General features: G+C 41.2%; 1 protein-coding gene across 4 annotated transcripts in view; it reads right to left on the reverse strand.

The window, feature by feature from the left end:
• Positions 1-16,836, reverse strand: part of espn (espin) — a 62,744-nt gene extending 45,908 nt beyond the window's left edge. For 3 of the 4 annotated variants that reach the window (XM_088617112.1, XM_088617111.1, XM_088617109.1), the window contains exons 1-3: positions 15,729-16,835; positions 10,092-10,285; positions 300-486 (exon numbers count right to left, since the gene is read on the reverse strand). In XM_088617112.1, coding sequence (XP_088473238.1) covers positions 300-486; positions 10,092-10,285; positions 15,729-16,022 — 675 coding nt within the window. In that variant the 5' untranslated portion in view covers positions 16,023-16,835. Of the gene's footprint in view, positions 1-299; positions 487-10,091; positions 10,286-15,728 lie in introns of all 4 variants that reach the window. The other variant, XM_088617110.1, reaches the window with a different exon arrangement.
• Between the last annotated feature and the right edge of the window lie 4,221 nt (positions 16,837-21,057).

Genomic DNA, 21,057 nt, shown 5'->3' on the forward strand with positions numbered 1-21,057 from the left:
TCATGTGTCTAGTATATGTTTAACTGTTCATGCATGAACACCTATTGAGCTTTTTTCACCGCAATAAGAAATACATTATTTGTTGCTTTATGCACAGTGTAAACATGGGAGTGTTGATCAACCCCTGCCCTCAAAACTCTTGCTCTGTTATCTTCCTATGCCGTTAGCTCGATGTGAAGCTCTCGAAAACGATTCTGTGTGAAAGTGATTAGAGGATGGGGATTGATACAGGTGATTGCGATCGCAGTGAGATGGGCAAGTGTGAGGGTGCCAGTCCAATAAATAGAACGGTGTCTTACCAGCCAGGCTATGACAGTACTGTGTCCCATCTGGGCAGCGGCATGCAGAGCTGTCATCCCATCATTGGCCCTAATGCGAGGGTCTGCACCGCAGTCCTTCACCAGGTATTGGACAACATCCAGGTGACCCTCCTGACAAGCCAGGTAAAGGGGCGTGGCACCATTCTTCGTTTGGGCATTGACTACGCTGAAAGAACCAAAAAGGAGGCAGAAGTTTAAAATGAGGAGACATGATAATTTGATGAAACTGCACTTTGGTGTGCAAATATGATTTCAAAAAGCCATCTTTGTTAAATGACAGCATATGGTCAACAGCTACTTTGGCTTTTTGTGTGGGGGACACACCCAATGCCAATATGTTTTTAATGATTTTTTTTTTCGATTTTAAAACGGGCGTGAAAATTGATGATCCGCCATACAAATCATTTGTTAAAGACCCACATAAATCATCACTATTAGATCAGGGGACTTTGCTGCCTGGCATCAACGGGCTTGGAAAGCTGCCTCTCTCTCTCCCAGGCTGCCCAGGGATGACACCCTCCCTCCCAGATGCTGCAGTCACAGTGGGAGGTCAGGGAGTAATCTTATAAGGCTCAGCTTTATTTGGACACTGACTGTCAAGTTAGCAATGTCTCAGATAAGGAGATTCAGATTCCAGGCTCCAGAGGTGGACCCCCTGCTGGTGGCTTAGGAGTACCAGTGACATGCGAGAGAGGAAAAAGGAAATAACCAATCACTGGACTATTTTTATTAACCTAGAAAAGATCCTCACTTTCACACCGGGCTAATGAGGTCAAGCCTTTGCATTTCAGCTTGATCCTGTTAATGCCTTCAACAATGCATGTTTGGGTATTAAAGAAATCCTTAGTACAAATGTTTCAAGTATGAACATTGCACTTAGATGACATTAAACAGAATCCCTTTTATGAACAAAATTTTAAAAATATGTATTTAAAATAATTATCACTTATGCTCACGGAATAGGCTCCAGCACCCCCCTGCGACCTAGCATAGGATATATGGTTGGATGAATTATCACTTAAGAAAAGGAGCCCTGAACATAAAAGTCTTCTCATGGTGAACAGAAACCTGTCAGGTACTGGACATGCTTTTCCCACATAATGATTTGCATCTATGTGAGTGTAGTGGGGTTTATCAGTGTTCATAATTAAGTTTGTAAAGGTTTCAGTTCTGAAACTCACACCTCTTCTGTATAGCAGAGTAATAGAGTGTATACAGTAAGTCTGAGTGTTTTGCGTCTTGTTTGTAGACACAAATACGTTTGCAAATTCCTTGTCTTTTATGTCATGTCACATTTATTTCGGAACCACCAAACAAAACCTTGACAGAAAACTAAAGAAACTGCAAGATGTACTAGTGATCTGTGTGGGTCTGTTTTATTATTTCACCTTTACAATTTTCTTGTTTCTAGTTCCAGGAACTAGTGCTGAGCTACTATTGCTATAAGTAGAGTGGTGGTGGAGTGGTGGCTCTGTGGCTCAGGATCTGCGCCTGTGGCTGGAAGGTTGCCGGTTCGTATCCTGTGGCCGGCAGAGGAATCCTATTCTGTTGGGCCCCTGAGCAAGGCCCTTCACCCCAGCTGCTCCAGGGGCGCTGGAGTTTATAGGGTTCACAGTGATGGGGCTCTGGGTTGAATTCCTGACCCAGGGTACTGGCTGCGTGTTTTGTATGTTCTCCATGTGGGTTTCCTCTCGGTGCTCTGGTTTCCTCCCACAGTCCAGAGACACGCTACTGGGGAAACTGGCCCTGGTGTGCGTGTCTGTGTGTTTGCCCTGTGATGGACTGGCATCCTGTCCAGGGTGTACCCTGTGTGCCCATGCCTGCCTGGATACTCTGATCCCCCATGACTGTGAATTAGAAGAAATGGTTAGAAAATGGATGAAATGGTTAGAAAATGGATGAATGATCTCTTTACAGAGTTGAATATACCAAAGTAAACTGATTATAACACTAGGGGACAGTGTACTCCCAGAGTTATTAAATGCAATTTCTTAAATACATTTTCTTTCACGAGACAATCCTTTCCTGGGAGGAAAGAGGACAGGCATTCTAAAAGATGTAAAAATACTAAGATGATTGATGAGTAGGAACTTCTTGAAGGTGAAAGCAAGCTCAAGAGACCTGCTGAAAGCTTATGTATCCCAGAGCACAACAGCACTGCCTTGCCACACTATTGGAATGGCACACATGCCACTTCCTGTAGATCTTTATGCAGTCTTGTCTGATGATTCGCCGTGTTCAAAACAGGCTGCTCTTTTTTGGTGAATGTAGGACTCTGGAAAACCAGGTTAAAGCAAAAGGGAGTCACACAATTCTTGCAGACAACATCCGTTTCGTCCCTGCCTACAGGCGTGCTCATGAAAGCCATTGCTTCTAACAGCAGGACGGACGGAAAGGAAACGTTCCTAATAAAAACAGCCAGGTGTTTAATATTTCAGCCAGGAAGGGCACTTAATCCGCAGCTCTGTCATCAGGAAGTGGGCAGACGTCTGAATGATTCATGAGGGTAACTGAGCCAGGCAGGTACTAGGCTGCACACACTGAGGACAGAGGCCCAGGATTCAGGCACAGACACTAGGGCCAAGGCGCTCCAGGAAACAAGCTGGCATCTACTTTTATTTGTTTCCAGGAGCAGAACCACCAAGAGGATGAAACACAGACCTGTAGCACTGCTGCCACTCCTGGTGTGAGAAGATGTCTTTTGCAGCAAGCAAAAGCAAAATGCCTTTTAAGAATCTCAAAGATGCATTTTCCTTCATTATTCCTTACTGCGCAATCATTGATTAAATTGCTGCTGGCATTGGGTTCCACACTTCCCAAGAGACTAAATGGAGCATCTTATGAAGTGATATTTTCAGCAACAATTCTGTGCAAGAAACGGTGAACTTTCTATCTTTCTTACGGGGGTGTAATTAAAAGGAAGCACATTTTATCTTATCTTAACTATCAGGAATGTTTTTTTAGATGCATATCTTATTAAATTTGAGTCAGATAAAAGAATTAGGCCTCATTGTCTTTTTCCTGTTTGAATAATTAAGTAACTAGGCTAAATAAAAAGATTAACCTACACGGCTATTTAGATGACTTTAGTACAAATGGATGCAGAATCATCTGTGAGCTCCAGTAACCTTTAACTACTGGGGACAGTAAAAATATAGCATAACAAACAAACTTCACAGTAATTTCAAATGCAGAAGGTCATCAGATGGAAATTGACTGCAGGGAAATAGACTACTGTGGATGACCATTTCAATATTTGGAGGGGGTTCAAACAGCTTAATATTGGCTTTTGTCTCACTGTTCAGGCAAAGTCAAATGAATAGGCTTCCCAACACTTTGGAAAAGCTGCTTTTGAAATTAACCAAAATGGTTAACATTGAACAGAGTCCACCAAAGCAAGGACAACTGTCAGCCTTGTTGAGGGACACTACTGTATGATGTCAATTTCAGTCAAACCTTGGACAACAGTAAAAAGGTGAATTACAGGTCAGATTCAGCTGTTCTCCAATTCGTACTGGTTAGATGCACTGCAGCACATGATCTCAATCATATTGTCTTTGCAAGACATCCAATAAACACCTAAAAGCATGTTTTTACATGACAAAAATCGTATTTATTTAAATATACTAGATGGTCTGAGAACTAAAATGAAGGAAACACATTATCTAACATATGCTAATGAAAACATTTATAAAATATTTTTATTTTAGGGCTTTTATTATTAGAAAGCTACAAATCAGATAGCAAAGCTAATTCAGATACAGTCTAGCTTCTGATTCATGAGTACATGTAAACATAAAAAAGTATTTTTAGAACTGATTTTTGCTTACAATCAGCTGACAGTGCTCTGTGCTTTCGGGTGCATGTAGTGTCTCAGTTTGTAATATTTTTTTTTTCTCTGAGCTGGTTTATTTTTAGATCTACAATTTTGGGTACCTGTAGGATTTTTGGAAATACCCGTTTTGGGGAGAAACCAGATTCACTCAGTATGAAGCAGTGTTAATGTAATAGTGCTGGCTGAGAGCTCCGTTTTGATTTCTAAAAATGCAAGCCTGCAGCTCCCATCAGGACTCCTCTTCTGCTGCACCTGAGTTCACTTACTGAATCGCAGGATGCCTCTGGCGGCCTGCTTTTGCTGAGCTACAGCTGAGCACCACCAGTTAAACAAGCCACAAGGTTCAGTAAAAAGGTGTAGGGGGTGGGGGGGAATATGTTAGCCTCCTTGCTAACAGCCCTTATGGAAAATTTTCATCTGGACCCTATCATGCTTATTGTACCCACCAGTGTTAGAGGAGAGGTCTGCAACAAGTTCAGATGTTTATGGCTGTCCAAGCCTGAACTTCCCCTTACCCTGCTGTGTAATTATATCCCCTGGTAAAGCTTTTAAGCTGCACTAATTGATTGCATAACTCCTTCCTTCATAGAACAAAAGACATAAAATTCACTTTTATCTCACAGACAGCCCTAATGAAAATCAATGAATTTGCATTCTATGGTTGTTATCTGAAGAACCACAATCTGACCTCTTTAAGGAAATAATGTGTGCATCTGCACAATCTTTTCAGTCACCTTTACATAAATCTCACACTAATTGTGGAGCGGTAAATCTTTTTTTCTTCTTCAGAAAAGACATTCACCCCATGTACAACCTGATAACTCTGTATTCAGAATGCTCCAGTGATATAAAGCATCTTAATGGAGGAGAAAAGAGTAAATCATGTCATCAGCATTCCTTGTAGTGTTGCATTAATGGCCACTTAGAATTCACTGGGAAAAAGTCTAATCTTGCTGGGAACCTCATTGTGAACAGGCAGTAAATTTGCCACCTTACAAACAGTACAATCACATAATCCCATTTATCTTTCCAAGAAAACAAGATTATATAATAAAAGAAAATTCTTGTTAAAAATGGAAAACATATTTGCAGAACATACCATAAAACACTACTCTAAATTGGTAATGGTCACTTATCTCACACAAGTGTTTGATTAATCTTTTATCTATCTGACAAACTCCATAATATTATTTACCTAAAGCCACGATAATTCTAGCAAATGCATAAAGGTCCCTTTGTAGCTTCTTTAAAATTCGCACTCTGTTTTTACAAGATGGAGATGAGATACAATAAATGCCCTGCAGGACCTGGACCTGCAGAAGTTGCACAGATTTTCTAAAAACAGATGCATTAAAACTGCCCCTTTGTCATAAGATACATATCAAGTGATTACCTGACTAAAATCATGAAACTGCCAACAACTGTTTCATCAGAAATAAAAAAAACTATTCACTGGTCATTTGATCATTTGGAGAGCTCATAAAGTACTCATAAACACACTTTCCTGTAACCAGTGTAGCTACAGGTTTTAAGTGCTATGAACCTTTTAACTTTTTATTCTATATACTTCTAAGCACGATTACATTGAGGAAAAAAGACTATACTGGCATACAGGGAATAACAGATGCCTGACTCACAGGGATAATTATTTTCTGCTACAATGATTACTTGCTGAGGTCTACAGTAAAAGCTTGAGTAAAGAACAGAATTTTTGCATGCTCTTGCCTAGAGAAAACTAGCAACTACTAAATAAAAAGCACAACCAGGAGTCTGAAAAGCAAACTGATGCACTTAGAGTGAAGATGAAACAAACTCTGTAGAAGAAACCTCTTAAGGCTGCCTTAATCACACAGTCAAAATTAAGAAGACAGGTGGTGAAAAACTTAGAAAGTGTTGTGCCATGAGGATACAAGTTAGTGTCACATAAATGTACCTGTTCTTTTAAAGTTATACTTTAGTGCCTTTTTTCTCCTCTTTAAATGTTTTAATGCTTGTCACCTATTAAGCTATATATTTGTGTGGTGTACTGGGCTTCTCAAGAGGTCTGTTATCTTGGCTGTACCAGCATCTCCTAAGACAATACAGGGGAGTACTAGAGAGCTGCCCTTTATTCACCATTCTTTGTTTTCCCTTATTAGTTTATGACTGGTTAGCTACATTTTGTAACCATGGCACCCGGGATAAACAATCCTGGTGGCTGAAAGGACCCTACAGTGCTGCCCCATCCCCTTGCCTGATTAAACTTTCAGCAGTTCTGCACCTCTGTGGAAACCACAGGGCTTTGCTGGCTTTGGAGCACTGCAAGTAAACTACAGGGTGCTATGGAACAAGTAATAGGTTTATTCCATGCTGAAAAAAAGTAGAAAGAGAACACAACGTTTCGGCCATGGAGCCTTCTTCAGGTGTGTGACACACCTTGACACACCTGAAGAAGGCTCCACGGCCGAAACGTTGTTTTCTTTCTTCTTTTTTTCCAGCACGGAATAAACCTATTACTTGTTCCTTTGCAGCCTACGCATGCTGACGCAGCTCCCCACCTGAACTACAGGGTGCTATACTGTATATCCTCTTCATTTCTGTAGGACATGCTCTGAAAAACACCTACTTTAAAAATTGGACAATTTAAAAACATAATAGAGTCTAATTACATAGCAAGTTACTGACTAACATTTTTATCACACACCCAACTATCATCACCATATGATATACATTTAGACCTGTTGATAGCTCAGTTAAATGTTACTCTAGAAAAGCTCAATATTAGACTGGTTATAGAATATATAAAGGACTGAGTTTTCATTAATTTGGAGCTTGCCAGGCATGATGAGTAAAACACTGTACATTCGCAGTTCTATGGAAGATTCAGTTTAATGTGTAGTATCACTCACTCATGCGATCACTGGCGAGGATTTTAGGACTGATCAATTTGCTCGGCTTGAACAGTTTGCACAGGAAGTGACCTTCATTCTCGTTTACAAGGTTCTCAATTAATTGTAACCCAATCACATCTCATTCTCCTAGCACTAGTGCTCTCAGTTGAGATCTGTTGAGGGTGACTGTGTGGGATTGGACTGAGCTTATGCCAGTTACAGCAGTTTTTATTCAGATCTGGATTTTTAAATAGTCTCCTGACCAGGGAAAATGATAGAAGTCTTTCTCATTTCTTAGCCAACCACATTCCCCCTGCCTCTGGAAGAGCCTATTAATTCAGTTTGTGGTTAATAACATTTTGGTCAGCCAGTGCGTGTCTAAATCCCAGTATACAGTGAGTACATAAATGAAAATAAAATAAAATTCAGTCTTTCAAGTAGCAAATCCATGCAAAGGAATCATTCCTCATCCAGCCAAAGCAAAACACGGCCTAGTGATAGCCCTTGCCGACTGACAGGCTACAGTGTTGCTTGGCCATGCAGGCTTGTGCTTCAGACAGTCTACTGAAAGAAGATGATAATTCCTTACACGTATATAGCATGTTTCTGGATACTCCACTCAAAGCACTTTACAGGTAATGGGGTCTCCCATCCAACACCAATGTGCAGCATCCACCTGGATGATGTGACGGCAGCCATAGTGCAACAGAACGCTCACCACACACCAGCTCTCAGTGGGGAGGAGAGCAGAGTGATGAAGCCAGTTCATAGAGGGGGATTATTAGGATTTTTAATGACTATGGAGAGTCAGAAGACATATCATCTGAAAGACGGTGCCGTCTTTGCAGTAGAGTGTCCCCATCACTTTACTGGGGCATTAGGACCCACACAGACTGCAGGGTGAGCGCCCCCTACTGGTCCCACTAACACCACTTCCAGCAGCAACCTTAGCTTTCCCAGGAGATCTCACAACCGCCTCTCAACTGCTCAACTTCAGTGAGATGCCAGTTGCGACTTGCAGGGCGATATAGCCGCTGGCATAAGATGAACTAGCGGCATGACATGGGCTGACTAAGGGCCTCTGTTTTAGCAGCCAAGAAGTCAATCACTCTTCACAGAATCAGCACTATATATATATAAATTATATTTTAGAAAATGCTAATTGTGTTCATACTTTTATTATGTGCTTAAGATATTCTTTAAACGGATGTGCAATGGGCAGGATTGCAGGAAACACTTAAGCACACAAGATCACTTTGTTGGAATTTGTCTTTTTGCATACCCCGACATGCTCTCCACGAGACACACATCCTTGGCCACAGAGCCAAGAAGAGCCTTCCATAAGATAGAAAAAAAGACAACGACTAAGACGACTTCAGACTCCGGCCAACATCCCACAGATGACGTTCGCGACCTATGGTAGCTAAAGAGCACTTTATAAAACCAATCTTGATTATGTTCAGTGAACCTTTTTATACCTACTGTTCCTGATAGTTTGTCTTGCCTCACATTGGTGATTAGACTTTTTCAATCATTGTATGACCACATGAGACTATGGAAAAAAACCAAGCACCTTTCACCCATCCCATAAATCTTTCTATCACCAGACACACTGGTTCATTTACATTATCATGATAAATGAACAAAGGCTGCTGTGTTATCGCCATACAACACAATCCCCCTGGACAGGGGGCAATTTGCAGCAGAAGTCCCATGAGGCAATAATTCTGTCAACTAGCAGACACAGGCTCTGCACTAACAATCCGGACACAGGCAGGAGGCAGAGAGAGAGGATTTCTCATATATGGCAACAGGTTAGTACAAATCTCCCCTATAGAGATTGCAGATGTAAATGTGAGTCTTCAATGGAGTTATGTTTGATGAAAAACAAGAGCAATTGTCTATGCCAGAAAAAATATTTTGTCAGACATTTTTCAACATTTTAAAAGCACGGGTTTTGAGAATGAAACCATTCATTATTTGTCTGATTTTATCATATTTAACAGTATGTTAGAACTGCACTGGTGATACGAATTGTTACACGGAAAAAAAAACATTTTGAAACCTGAAATAAAGTACTAAACAAAAGGGGTTGTGAGAGATGTGGGCTATTTTGTTTATTCTGCCATTGCTTGTGAAAGCAAAATAATTTTAATACAACTTTCCTTTACTCTTATTCTATACAGTCACTGTGAGATGGAATACAATGTGAATTGCCACATCTAACAAGAATAATTCATAGATCAGTCCTCAAGTACTTGCCAATAAGGATCTGTCTGTGGGCAGTTTTATTCGCAATGCTAGTCGGGGCTTTTTATGCATACCTGTGCTGAGGCTATCACTAACAAAAGCCAATAAGGAGAAAGGTGTTACCAGGCAGTGACAATAGGTATACAGAGGGCAGGTTTATCTGGCAAGCAATATAAAACAAAAAACTTGTAATGGGTAGAAAGCACCACGTTCTGCTTTAAAGTCTCACGTCAAATTAATATCTAAAAAACATTGGCAGCTGATAAGAGCACCTGAAAGTCCACCCAGTCACCTATTAAGCCCTATCTCTTGATTAGAAATACAAGATAAGATACAGTATATGCATTGAACATGAAGCAGATTCAGAAAGACAATCTCATATACAAAATCAAACAAAAAATCTGTTCCAAATCAATTCCATTATTAAAATAACCATTAGAAATGAAAACATACATCTGGTTTACATGATATGAAGTATAAGATAAGCCAAAAATGTCCAACATGATTCTGTTTGGCCAATCCAAGAGATATGAAAGTGTGAATTAAAGAGATTTTCATTTCTGAAAGGCTGAGATGAATAAGGCTCAGGTAAGATACAGATGCAGACTAAATCCTGCACCAACAGGTGAATGTTGTGCATCCAGCAGTTTACAGGCCAAAATTAGCTCGCAACGCATGGGCAGGTTTGCAAAACAAAGCACTTTTCCTAAGTGCCTTCAATGAACAAATGACTCGAACACTCAGCATAACCCTTCCAGGAACAGTAAAGACCTCCCCTCTGGAGGAGGCGGTCCTGTCCTGCTGTTCCACCCTTACCTTGGGCTGTCCCCCAGAAGCAGTCGGAGTGAGGGGAGATCGCCTTTGGCCGCTGCATAGTGGACGGGCAGGGCCCCTGTGTCCGTGGCCACAGTAGGGTCTCCTTCCCCGCTCTTAAGAAGCCAGTCTGTGATCTCATGGTGGCCAAATCGAGCTGCCAAGTGCAGGATAGTGGCCCCAGAGCTGTCACGATCCTGTCAGAGAAACACAACGGGTGGGTTTGTCAGCAAACAGCATGAGTTACTGTAGCGATGTAGCATTAGAGCACACAATGGAAATATGAATGAATGAGTGCAGTTTAATCACTGTCCCTGAAGGCAGTTGCAGCTTTAAGAGAAGTGTAGAGAATTGAAATGAGAGTTCTCTAAAGGGTTCGCACTAGGGTTTATTACCGAGGTGTGTTTTAAGAGAAAGAATACATTTGTGCAAAGGGATTTGAGAAATAAGAGTCCTAAATCCCTTGACAAATACTGAATCAATGAAACTGATTATAAAGAGAGGGGATTCTCAGATACAAACAGTTAATGAGTGCTCATGTTTAAATTAGGTTTAAATACCTTCATTGAACTGTGCAGATGCATATATTATCTAGTACTGTTTAAACACAGGGTGGTTTGTCAAGGTTAGACATTTATATGTCTAGGGCCTGAATCATTACAAAGACTTAATTACATTACAAATACAGTAAAAAATGCTAATGCAAAACTAGACTTATTTATGTCAAACAACTTTGATCTCTTGATATTTCCCAGCTTACCAATATAATAGCCTTTTGTAGAAAAGTGTTTTTGCATGGAGTTTGTTCTTTTAAATCTTTACAGTGCTGCACTGGTTCCAGTCTAATCTGAGGGTAAAACTGTGAAATACTCTGCTGTCTTCCAGGCATGCATACGGTCCCATCATGGCACAAACCAGGTACATTATTGAAACTGTATTGCAGCTAGAAATGTGTACCAAAACTGTGGTAAAGACATAAAATAAGGCACAGAATGACAGACAAGTGCAGGAACATTACAGTACAAGGACATAAAAAACTGCCACAGGAGAATGCATCCTAATAAATACCATACACAAAGTTATTTTCAGATGGTGTGATGGCACAGTAGTTAGCATTGCTGCCTTACAGCGTTGGGGACCTGGGTTCAATTCCAGAGCTGGGGTGATATCTTTGTGCTTTTTTATGTAGTTTTTTTCTCCAGGTTCTCCAGTTTCCTCCCACAATCCAAAAACATACTGGTAGGTTAACTGACTTCAGGAAAAACTGGCCCTGGTGTGAGATAAGCTGCATCTAAGTGTTTGTCCTGTGATGGACTGGACTTGTAGAACAGAGAAGTCTGTGGTGTACACTGTGAAAATATTAAATACAACAACATACAGTACAAACTAAAAAGCACAAGAATTTAAAAGCCAAGAGCAGTCTAAGGCTCACATTGAATCACAAGCTAAGAGACCACAGTGTCCTCAAGTTATCTACCGAGAGTACATTTCCAATGCACAGCACAGCCCAAAATGACCCAGCCTGGCAGCTGTCCCTGGCATAGACTCAACCCTGAGTGGCACCCAGGTAAGTGTTCACAAATACCTACTGAGAAGGGTCTGAAAGCACAGAGAGGAAGCTCACATTGCAATAAAAGGAACTGTGATGCTCTGGAATCAGTTCAAAGGAGGCTGACAAGGTTAATTACCAGCCTTAACAGAACTCAATCTCTTTAGCCTTAAATAGAGATGACTAAGAGGGGAAGAAAGAACTTTTATATTCAAATCCAGAAAAGCATTCACATTCGTGAAGCAAGTCAATGCTGGGGACTGCATTGTGATGAGCTATGAATCAAGAACCTAAGGTGAAACAAATGAAAATGAAAAAGAGGGATAGTTAGGACTGAAAAAACAAGAGGCATTTGTTAGGAAAAGGGTCATGGGAGTTTGGAAGAAGCTAACCCAACACATTGTTGAAGCAGATTCTATGGCATCCTGTAAGAAAAGCCAGGATGAGATCCCCAGATCAATAAGATACTAGCCTGTGAACATAAACCTACTTTATGTTCCCCTATTGTTACACACCATCTGCCGAGAGGCTGGTCACAATGAAAGCCCAGGGTAATGTTGCTTCATGTCTCTCATGAATGTGAAACACTGGCAAATGCATCCCAACATTTAATGGGTCAAGATTTTTTAACAAATTACTTTTTTAATACTGATTTTTATGATGGATTAAAAACTTTCACAGCAGCGACCCATCTATGGCGATAATACATTTCCTTAGGTCTTCATCTCCTGACAGAGATGAAAGTTGTGCAGCCAATCCAATGAGCACTCTAAATGGACCTCATAAAACATACATATGAAAACATCCTACATTATTAATAGTCTAAGGTCTAATAGTTACAACCAGGTTTTGTTCAACATTCTGCAGGTGTGGTTTGCTCAAATGAAACATCAGTACAGCTGACTAATAATAGAGGCTGTTAAAATCATTGCCGCTGCACGGTATTTAGAGAACCAAAGTTCTTAGCAAAGACAGAAAAAAACAAATTCAATATCTTTCAGTAATCTCCCAATTTTATCTAGAAATGTCACTGACATAATTGGACAGTTTAAAACAAACTCATCTCTTAGCATACTATTTGCATAGTGTAGCATTATGAAGGTGTTCATATACCGTATATATTGGCACCCCCAAATCTATAATAATTCGAATTCAGTAACTGAATAGAAAGGATTATGGATGTGTACTGAGTTGTATACATAAGCTGTTTCTTTCTTTTTTGTTTTTTTTTTAATATTCAGATGTTTTCTCCAAGGCATCCTGTGTTTTCTTGCAGTGACCAGGAAAAAAGTTACTTGAAAGGCAGAGTTTAACAGTAAAAATCTATATGGTAGTTTAACTATCAATGTAAGTCATGATGATAAAAGGTTCCAAATGTGTGGCAAGGTGGTGTAGCAGTAAACCTCACTGCCTCACAGTTCTTAGGTCATGGCTTTAATTGTGACCCAAGTTGCCTTCTGTGCAAAGTTTCATGATCTCCCTGTGTCTGTGTGGGTTTTCTCCAGGTGTCTGGCTTTCCCTCTACCTCCAAAAAATATGCTGGTTGGGTTAATGGGTACGTGGGTGCTTATCTGGATGTACAGTAAATACAGTATGTGTGTGCGCCCTACTATGAGTAAATAACATACTGGAAACCTTACCGGGCTTTCTGATAATGCATAGTTGAGAACTGCATTTTTTAATGTTTAACAACTTTTTTGCTGATCTTACAAATCATGAGTCTAACAATGGCTCATAAAAAACTCAATGGAAGAAATGATTGTTCAGCTACAGAGAAAGATAACGCCCGCTTAAGTGAAGGCGTTTTCACACAAAAAGATCCAAGTGCTGACAGACTTTGCTGTGGGTGTTCAGACATCAAGCACATACGTTTCCCTACAGCCAACTGCCTTGTATCTTTGTTCTTGCTCTGCTCTTATGTCTTCCTAATCTCCTTTCTCCCAGGCTATATATAGAGTTCTTTCTAAATCCCCTGTAATGCATTAAACTCCTTTGAATTATAGGGCACAGTGGCTTTTTCAGTTCTGGCTGTGCCAAACTACTACCCCACATTTTTGTTTGCTGGGTTTATTACCCATGACGTACTTTTACAAGTCTTCAAATATTCACTGGAGTTTATCTGGTTGAAACTCTTCCCATCACTGTGTAAGAGCAAGATGTTGCACTTTTAGGGAGAGATCAGAGGCTAACAAATGCCAGTCAAGGGAAGGTGTGACTTCTGTGAATAATCAGCATCAATACTACATACAGAAAGTGACAGATTCAGAAGCTAACAAGAAGGCATAAAAACTACCATGCCGCTACCATGAAAACTTTTCACATGTTTATTTCAAATAGATATGGTTGGTTCTAAAGTGCATAACGTTTTTTTTGTAATGCTGAAATCATTATTTGTGTTGGAATACTTTTGAGGTTAACCGCATGGTTTAATGGAACTCCATATCGCCAATATTAATGCCCCTTTCCTTTTCAAAAATCAGTCCAAAGTTTGACGGGGCTCACTCATAACATTTTGCACGCACTGCTGCAGCAGATAACCGCCCTGCAGAATACAGTGAGCGGAAGGATAGTGTGTAGCTTTCAGGCTCTGCGATTGTCTGCACTTTAATGTTATGGTGCAACACAACTCTCATCTTCCTGTAGAGCTCTGGATGGCGCATTGAGGATGAAGGGATTCACAGCCAGCACTAAGAGTGCTTAGGGGACACAACAGGAGTCACGCTACATGTTATGGCTGTGAACAGGCCTTCAAAAGTGAGTTGTTGGAATCCTAGAGATTCATTCTTTGCCTTTCTTTCAAAACCATGTATGATTTGTCACTCGGCATTACCCTAGAAGCACGTCTGCAACAGCTTCTATCTTCATTCCTTTCCCTTCCTCCCCAGAACAGATATTTTCTCAGAGGATACATGATTATCCATTAATTCTTGTCATTTAACTGTGAGACATTTCCTTTTTAACTCCTTGTCGCCGCAGTGCAAATACTTTCATATAGTTTCGATGGGGGTTAGGCTGCAGGATGCCTCTTCAAGCCTGAAACTGAAAGACTTTTAACAGCTTAAACAGGCTGTGCAGTTGCAGGATCTGAAACACTTCTTTAAGGACGAAAACGCCGCTGAACACACAAGACTGGAGACGGCTTGCCAGTGCCAGGTGGCACCTTGAATATTTTTCGATCAGGCTGGCCTTGGACAGAGGCAAACAATGTTTCAGGGTAGGACCAGGAAGAGCTCAAGTTGGCGCATGCATGAGAAGGGGATTACAGAGCAAGGGTAGTAAAGAGGAGACATTAACCCATAGGGAAAAGCACGATTTGACCAAGGATGAAACTGATTGGATAAACATTAGATCACAAAACCTTCACAGGCACAGAGACTCCAGTCATGTAAACCTGCCAGCACTGTCATGGACAAACTGAGCTATAATCAGTAGGGGAACACACATTTTCCTCGAGATCGTTACACCCAGGTTGCGCAAAGGCTTCCTTCCTCACAAGGACACCTTTTGATTACTTCACGTAAAATTGATTCACCTTCTTTGAACACTAAAAACAACAGTCCAAATGAGCAAGACAAAAATAATGCATACAAAGACTATTCTGTATCATGATATCTAGATAAACAATTAACTGAAACTGAAACGTCATTTGTGCTAAAGGAAAGCTTTGCTTCCTTTGATACATTTAAGTAATCAGTTACAGAATATCACCCACCCAACAACATTGGAAATAATAGGCGTGCTTTGGCTCTTGTTTATTGGCACTTGACAATACTTTTATTCTGCAAATGAAAAAGGTTTGTCCGTGTGAGGAGAAAAAAAAAGTTTTGACACGATTTGCACAGCACTTGAATGAAACTGCAACACAAAAATACAATTTCAGTTTAAAAATGCATTCTCACTTGGGATAACTAGCTATTATTGTAACATGCCTGGCTCGTATTCGAGGTTAAAGTTAAAATGCACCCTGCTGAACCAACTCTTGTAAAAACGCCGATACACCTCTTCTGCAGCCCATTTAACACAACTCCGATTTGCTGCGAGACTCCAAACGGGTTACCTGCTGTGCAACATGAAAAATGATTTTTACTTACGTCTGCCCGACAGCCTCCTTGCGTGATGAGCCACTGCAGGCAGGTCAGGTTGCCCGTGGCGGCGGCATCGTGGGCAGGGGTCGCGCAGTTCCTGGCGAGGCCGTTCCCCGGGAGCCCCGCTTCGTCCACCAGGTACCGCAGGCAGGTGAGCTTACCCGCCCGGGCGGCGTGGTGGACGGCAGAGGCGCCCAGCGCGTCTTTGACACCCGCATGTAACAGCTTCTCGGCGAAGAGCGCCTTGAGAGTCTGTACATCCCCTTGCCTGGCGGCCAGGAGAGCCGTCTCCACTGCCATTGAAACCGCTCGTCACTACGTCTCAGATGTGTTTATTGTACTGCAGCATCAATGAACAGGCTGTTATTATTATTTTTTTTTTTACTTAAAAATATATATCGCACTATAAAGAACTGGGGTATCCCTTACTAAAAGTGTTTTCACATGCATTTGTGCCGCTTCATTTCGGTTTTAAATCGAAATGATTAGCCGCCGTCATTGTCGTTTCCTCTGTATTGACTACTGAAAATTGCGAGACTGGAGGAGTTACAACACTAGCTCTATCACTTACACGAGAGCTGGGGTATTAATGTATTTTAAATGTTTGACACGTGATGCACCGTAAATATAGTGTACAGTGCAGCGCACTCTCAATACATCCTCTCGTCGAAGGCGACATTTAATACAAAACTACAAAACGTGTTCCAAGTATAATCATGAATGTCTGAATTCAGCACGGACTCTACAAGACTAAATGAAAAGAAAGCAGCTTGCGTGTACCTCCTGCGTCCCTCAGTCCTGCACAGCGTCCTTCCTAGAAAGACCACAAAGTTTCCATCGCCTCGGCTCCCTGCTCTCCTCTCCTCACACACAGCATTTCGCCCGACAAGGAGGAGACAGCGCCCGTGAAACCGGTCTCCTTCGCTAACTCGTATCTTACATTTCTCGTTCAAAATAAGCGGTGTGTTCTGTTTATTTCTGTCTTCTTTCCTTCTACAACGGCCACATTAATCCCTCCCTTCTGTTCTGTTCCACCCCGGCTGCTACAGCTAGCTAAATGGGCTCAGCCACTTGTTGAATAATCCATGAGGGGAGGTTCGCTTGTCAACACTTCGGTCATTTTGGAAGCGACCCAAATCTTAAAGGGGCAGCAGCAAACCTGGAAACAGCGCAGTCCCCGCTCTTCGTCGGTACCTTTCTATTCTCTTACCTTTATAGGTGAATTTGACATGTTTTTGTTATTAAAATACTGCGAGTAATACTGTATGAACCGTGGTGCCCGTTACAGAAGATGACATTTTATTAAACAACAGCAACAAGAAAAAAAACAAACTAAATATCTACCTCTTTCCCCAACTTTGTGTCACAGCCACCTAAAATCAATCATAATTTTCTCCTTTTCATAAAAAAAGACCGCATCTCAGATTGGATACAGAAATAATGAGCGCTGAATGTGATGCTGAAAGGACTGGTGAAGAAAACGTGCATCATATAAAAAAAAGCTTATAAGGGTCCCCTATTTCAGCCTCTGTGGCTCAGCTGGCTTTGTAGCAGGTGGTGAGTGAAAGGAGAAGGTCGCTCAGATTCGCGATCATTTCGGGTACCCCAAGCTAAAGAACACATTGGGGGTCTGTAGGGGTGGGAGATGCTGTACAGCGCCCATCTAACGTTTTCTGAAAAAAACGACTAATAAGAAAGGGGTAAAGATTTTTCAACAGCAGTCTTTTTTGTGCAAGAACACAGAACCCTATCAGGAATTGCGCTGAATTGCGCTTAATTTAAACTTAATTTAAACAGCTTTCCACATAAACCTCTGCCCAATTAGCTACTGTATATCCCATTGACAGATTGCCTGATATCTGGAAAGAAAGTTACAAAGGCTCGCCCTCTTCATAGATGCACGGAGGCATTCTGAGGCCAGAAATGATTTTATAGGTATGACCTCATCATCTCTTTGCTAACAGGCGGATGTCCTTCTTCCTGAGCACCTTGCTCCGCAGGTCTTTTCTTGCAGCAGTTTTCATACGCTGATATAATGGCGGTAGAAAAAGCACCCAGCGTGGCCCCAAGAGCCATCCACAAGGAGTATCCATATTCAAAACTGGGAAACCCCGGAATTTTTAGAGATACCTGCTGGTAACAATGAAGACAGTGTTAATGGAAGCTTCCTTGAAACCACAACACAGCGCATACTGTATGAGCACTAAAAAGAATCAAATACTGTGTTAAAAAAAAAAGCTTGGTGGGGGGGGGGGTACATTTCTCTCTTTACAGTAACTGGGGGAATATTTTCCACAAAATCAATTTATCATGGAGCTTTCCCATAGGAGAAAAAAGGATCTCCTAAAAAGTGTGATCAACCTGTAGCATTTCTGACTGAATTAGAAAAAAAAACTTACCTCAAATTGATGCATATAGTAAACGTGCACACAGTATCTAACAATCCCACCACAGGAAGACAGACCTGAAATAAAGGCACTAATCACAAGCAGCAATTTACCATGCATGACACATCTGATACATTTTTAACAGTGCTCTTCCCAGGAGTTTTATTCCTGGGTGTAAATTAAACACTATACAAAAAACACAACATCAGTAAACCAGAATCCTGACCAGATCTAGTGCAAGTGTTCACATTACTCCTATCCTGGAGTCCTTGGACTGGCTTCCGGTCAAATTCCGCGTAGACTTTAAAATCCTCATGCTCACCTACAAGGCTTTACATGGCTTGACACCTCAATACCTGTCTGAACTTTTATCGCCCTACTCCCCACCTCGCAACCTCCGCTCTTCAAATTCTGCCCTCCTTACTGTCCCCCAAGCCCGTCTACATTGTATGGGTGACAGGGCCTTCTCCTGCTATGCCCCCAAGCTCTGGAACTCCTTGCCCAAGGATATTAGAGAGTCACCTTCTCTAAACTCCTTCAAATCCAGACTCAAAACCCTCCTTTTCAGAAAAGCCTTTACTTAACTGGTTCCATTCTTCACCCCTCTGCTCTTCTTAATACCATCTTCCACGGTCTCCTCTATTGTTATTGTATTGTACTGTATTGTTGTAATTATAATTGTGTCCTGTCTTGTGAAATTTTCTTATTTATTGTTGTAGTCTTCTTATTTATTGTTATTGTCATCCTGTAAAGCGCTTTGAGAAGCCACCTTTAAAGGCGCTATATAAAATAAAGTTTATTATTATTATTATTATTATTATTAAAGATGTTCACTACACTCACTTGCTGTTCAACTGCACGTTAGGCTCTGACTAGATCAAACGTTTGACACTTGCCCACTAATTTTTACTTTTGTACCCAGAACAGGAGGCAGGTTTCCATGGGGTAGGAAGTAAAGGCCTCAGTGAAGCAAAAAGCACCCATCAAGTATTGGGCATGAAGTGTACTAAAGGCAAGTTTGATCATATTTTGATTTTATCCAGGCCTACTAGAATGAATAGGGAGATGAAATTTGCTTACTGATGGGCTTGTGATCACATTACCTTATTGAATAACTCCACTCATGTGTATGGAAAAGTAAGAGTGGCAGATGCAGACATAGCACAAGTCTTCTACTGGGGAAGTAATGGACCAGTGGGGATTAGAAGGCGAAATGAGATTGTTCTGGGAAGCACTTGGGGATCTTGCCTTGCAGGGTAAGAGCCCCCAAACGTTATTCCCTAGTCAGGTGCTTGGAAATCAAATGGCAACTCACCTACAAAGAAGTAGAGTCCTGCAGACACTCTTTGTAGCTGTCTTCTAACTGTGGGATCTCTATAGAAATGAAAATGTTTGAAACCAAGAAGGAAGAGCAAAAATGCTGCAGTGCTCATTATGCTGGAGATGATGATGAGAGTTCGGGTGAGAACTAAAGTTGCTGTAAAAAACACAGAATGGACTAATTAATCTTTGCAGTAACCAGCACAGCAGGCTTTGAACACTATCAGACATCTTCATGGCTCAAAGCTGGTACTGTAGCTAAGTGAATTTCCTGTACTCACAATACTTTACTACCAAGCCTCTGCACCGCAGAAGCATTGATTTTTTTAATAAGTATTTGTGTCTTTTAATGCTACTTTCAATCTTGAAAAGTTAAAAACGTTAACTTAACCTTGCTATATAATTATAATAATAATTGCTTACACTTATATAGTGCTTTTCTGGACACTCCACTCAAAGCACATTACAGGTAATGAGGACTCCCCTCCACCACCACCAATGTGTAGCATCCACCTGGATGATGCGACGGCAGCCATAGTGCGCCAGAACGCTCACCACACATCAGCTATCAGTGGGGAGGAGAGCAGAGTAATGAAGACAATTCATAGAGGGGGATTGTTAGGAGGCCATGATTGATAAAGGCCAATGGGAAATTTGCTGTGCAACTCACTAAAGCATTAGATCGATTCAGATTTTGATATGAAGTTCTCTGTTTTTTTATGCTTTGCATATAATTCTATGTCATTGAACTACGTAATGAAAATTTTAGTGAAATGATCATTCTGTCTAAAAACACTTTGTTGTGTTAAAACTCTCTATTGGAAATATCTTCTTCTCGTTTCTTTTAGAAGAGAAGGCTTGTTTAGGACTGAGGGAGTCGTGAGGGGGTTTACCTGGGTGAGGGTTCAGATAGGAACTGAAGACATCACAGGTCCATATTTTGACAAAGCTGTCCCAGACACACTCTCGCCAAAGACCCCTGCAGCGAGTACTGAGAATAACGGACCCTTTGCTGTTGATCTGGAAAGAACACACACAATATCCATAGACTCCTAGACTAGGTCACTTAGTCCTCAGAGGCAATCCTGTGCTCACCCAGGATTTTTTATATGAGGTTATAAGGTTTTTAGAGCATTAATAATAATAATAATAATAATAATAATAATAATAATAATAATAATAATAATTGCTTACAGTTATAGAGCGCTTTTCTGGACACTCCACTCAAAGCCCTTTACAAGTAATGACTCCTCTCCACCCCCACCAATGTGCAGCCCCCACCTGGATGATGCGACAGCAGCCATAGTGCGCCAGTATGCTCACTAGACCCCAGACACCAGCTATCGGTATGAAAGAGAACAGGGCAAAGAAGCCAGTTGATAGATGGTGGATGATTAGGAGGCTATGATTGGTAAGGGCCAATGGGAAGTTTGGACAGGACTCCAGGGTTACACTCCTACTCTTTTTTTGAGAAATACCCTGGGATTTTTAATGACCACAGTGAGTCGGGACCTCAGTTTTATTTCTTATCCAAAGGATGGCACCTTTTTACAGTACAGTGTCCCCAGCACTATACTGGGGCATTAGGAGCCACACAGACTACAGGGTGAGCGCCCCCTACTGGTCCC

The sequence above is a fragment of the Lepisosteus platostomus genome, chromosome 23, assembly GCF_059453375.1.
Source record: "Lepisosteus platostomus isolate fLepPlt1 chromosome 23, fLepPlt1.hap1, whole genome shotgun sequence".
Taxonomy (NCBI): Eukaryota; Metazoa; Chordata; class Actinopteri; order Semionotiformes; family Lepisosteidae; genus Lepisosteus; species Lepisosteus platostomus.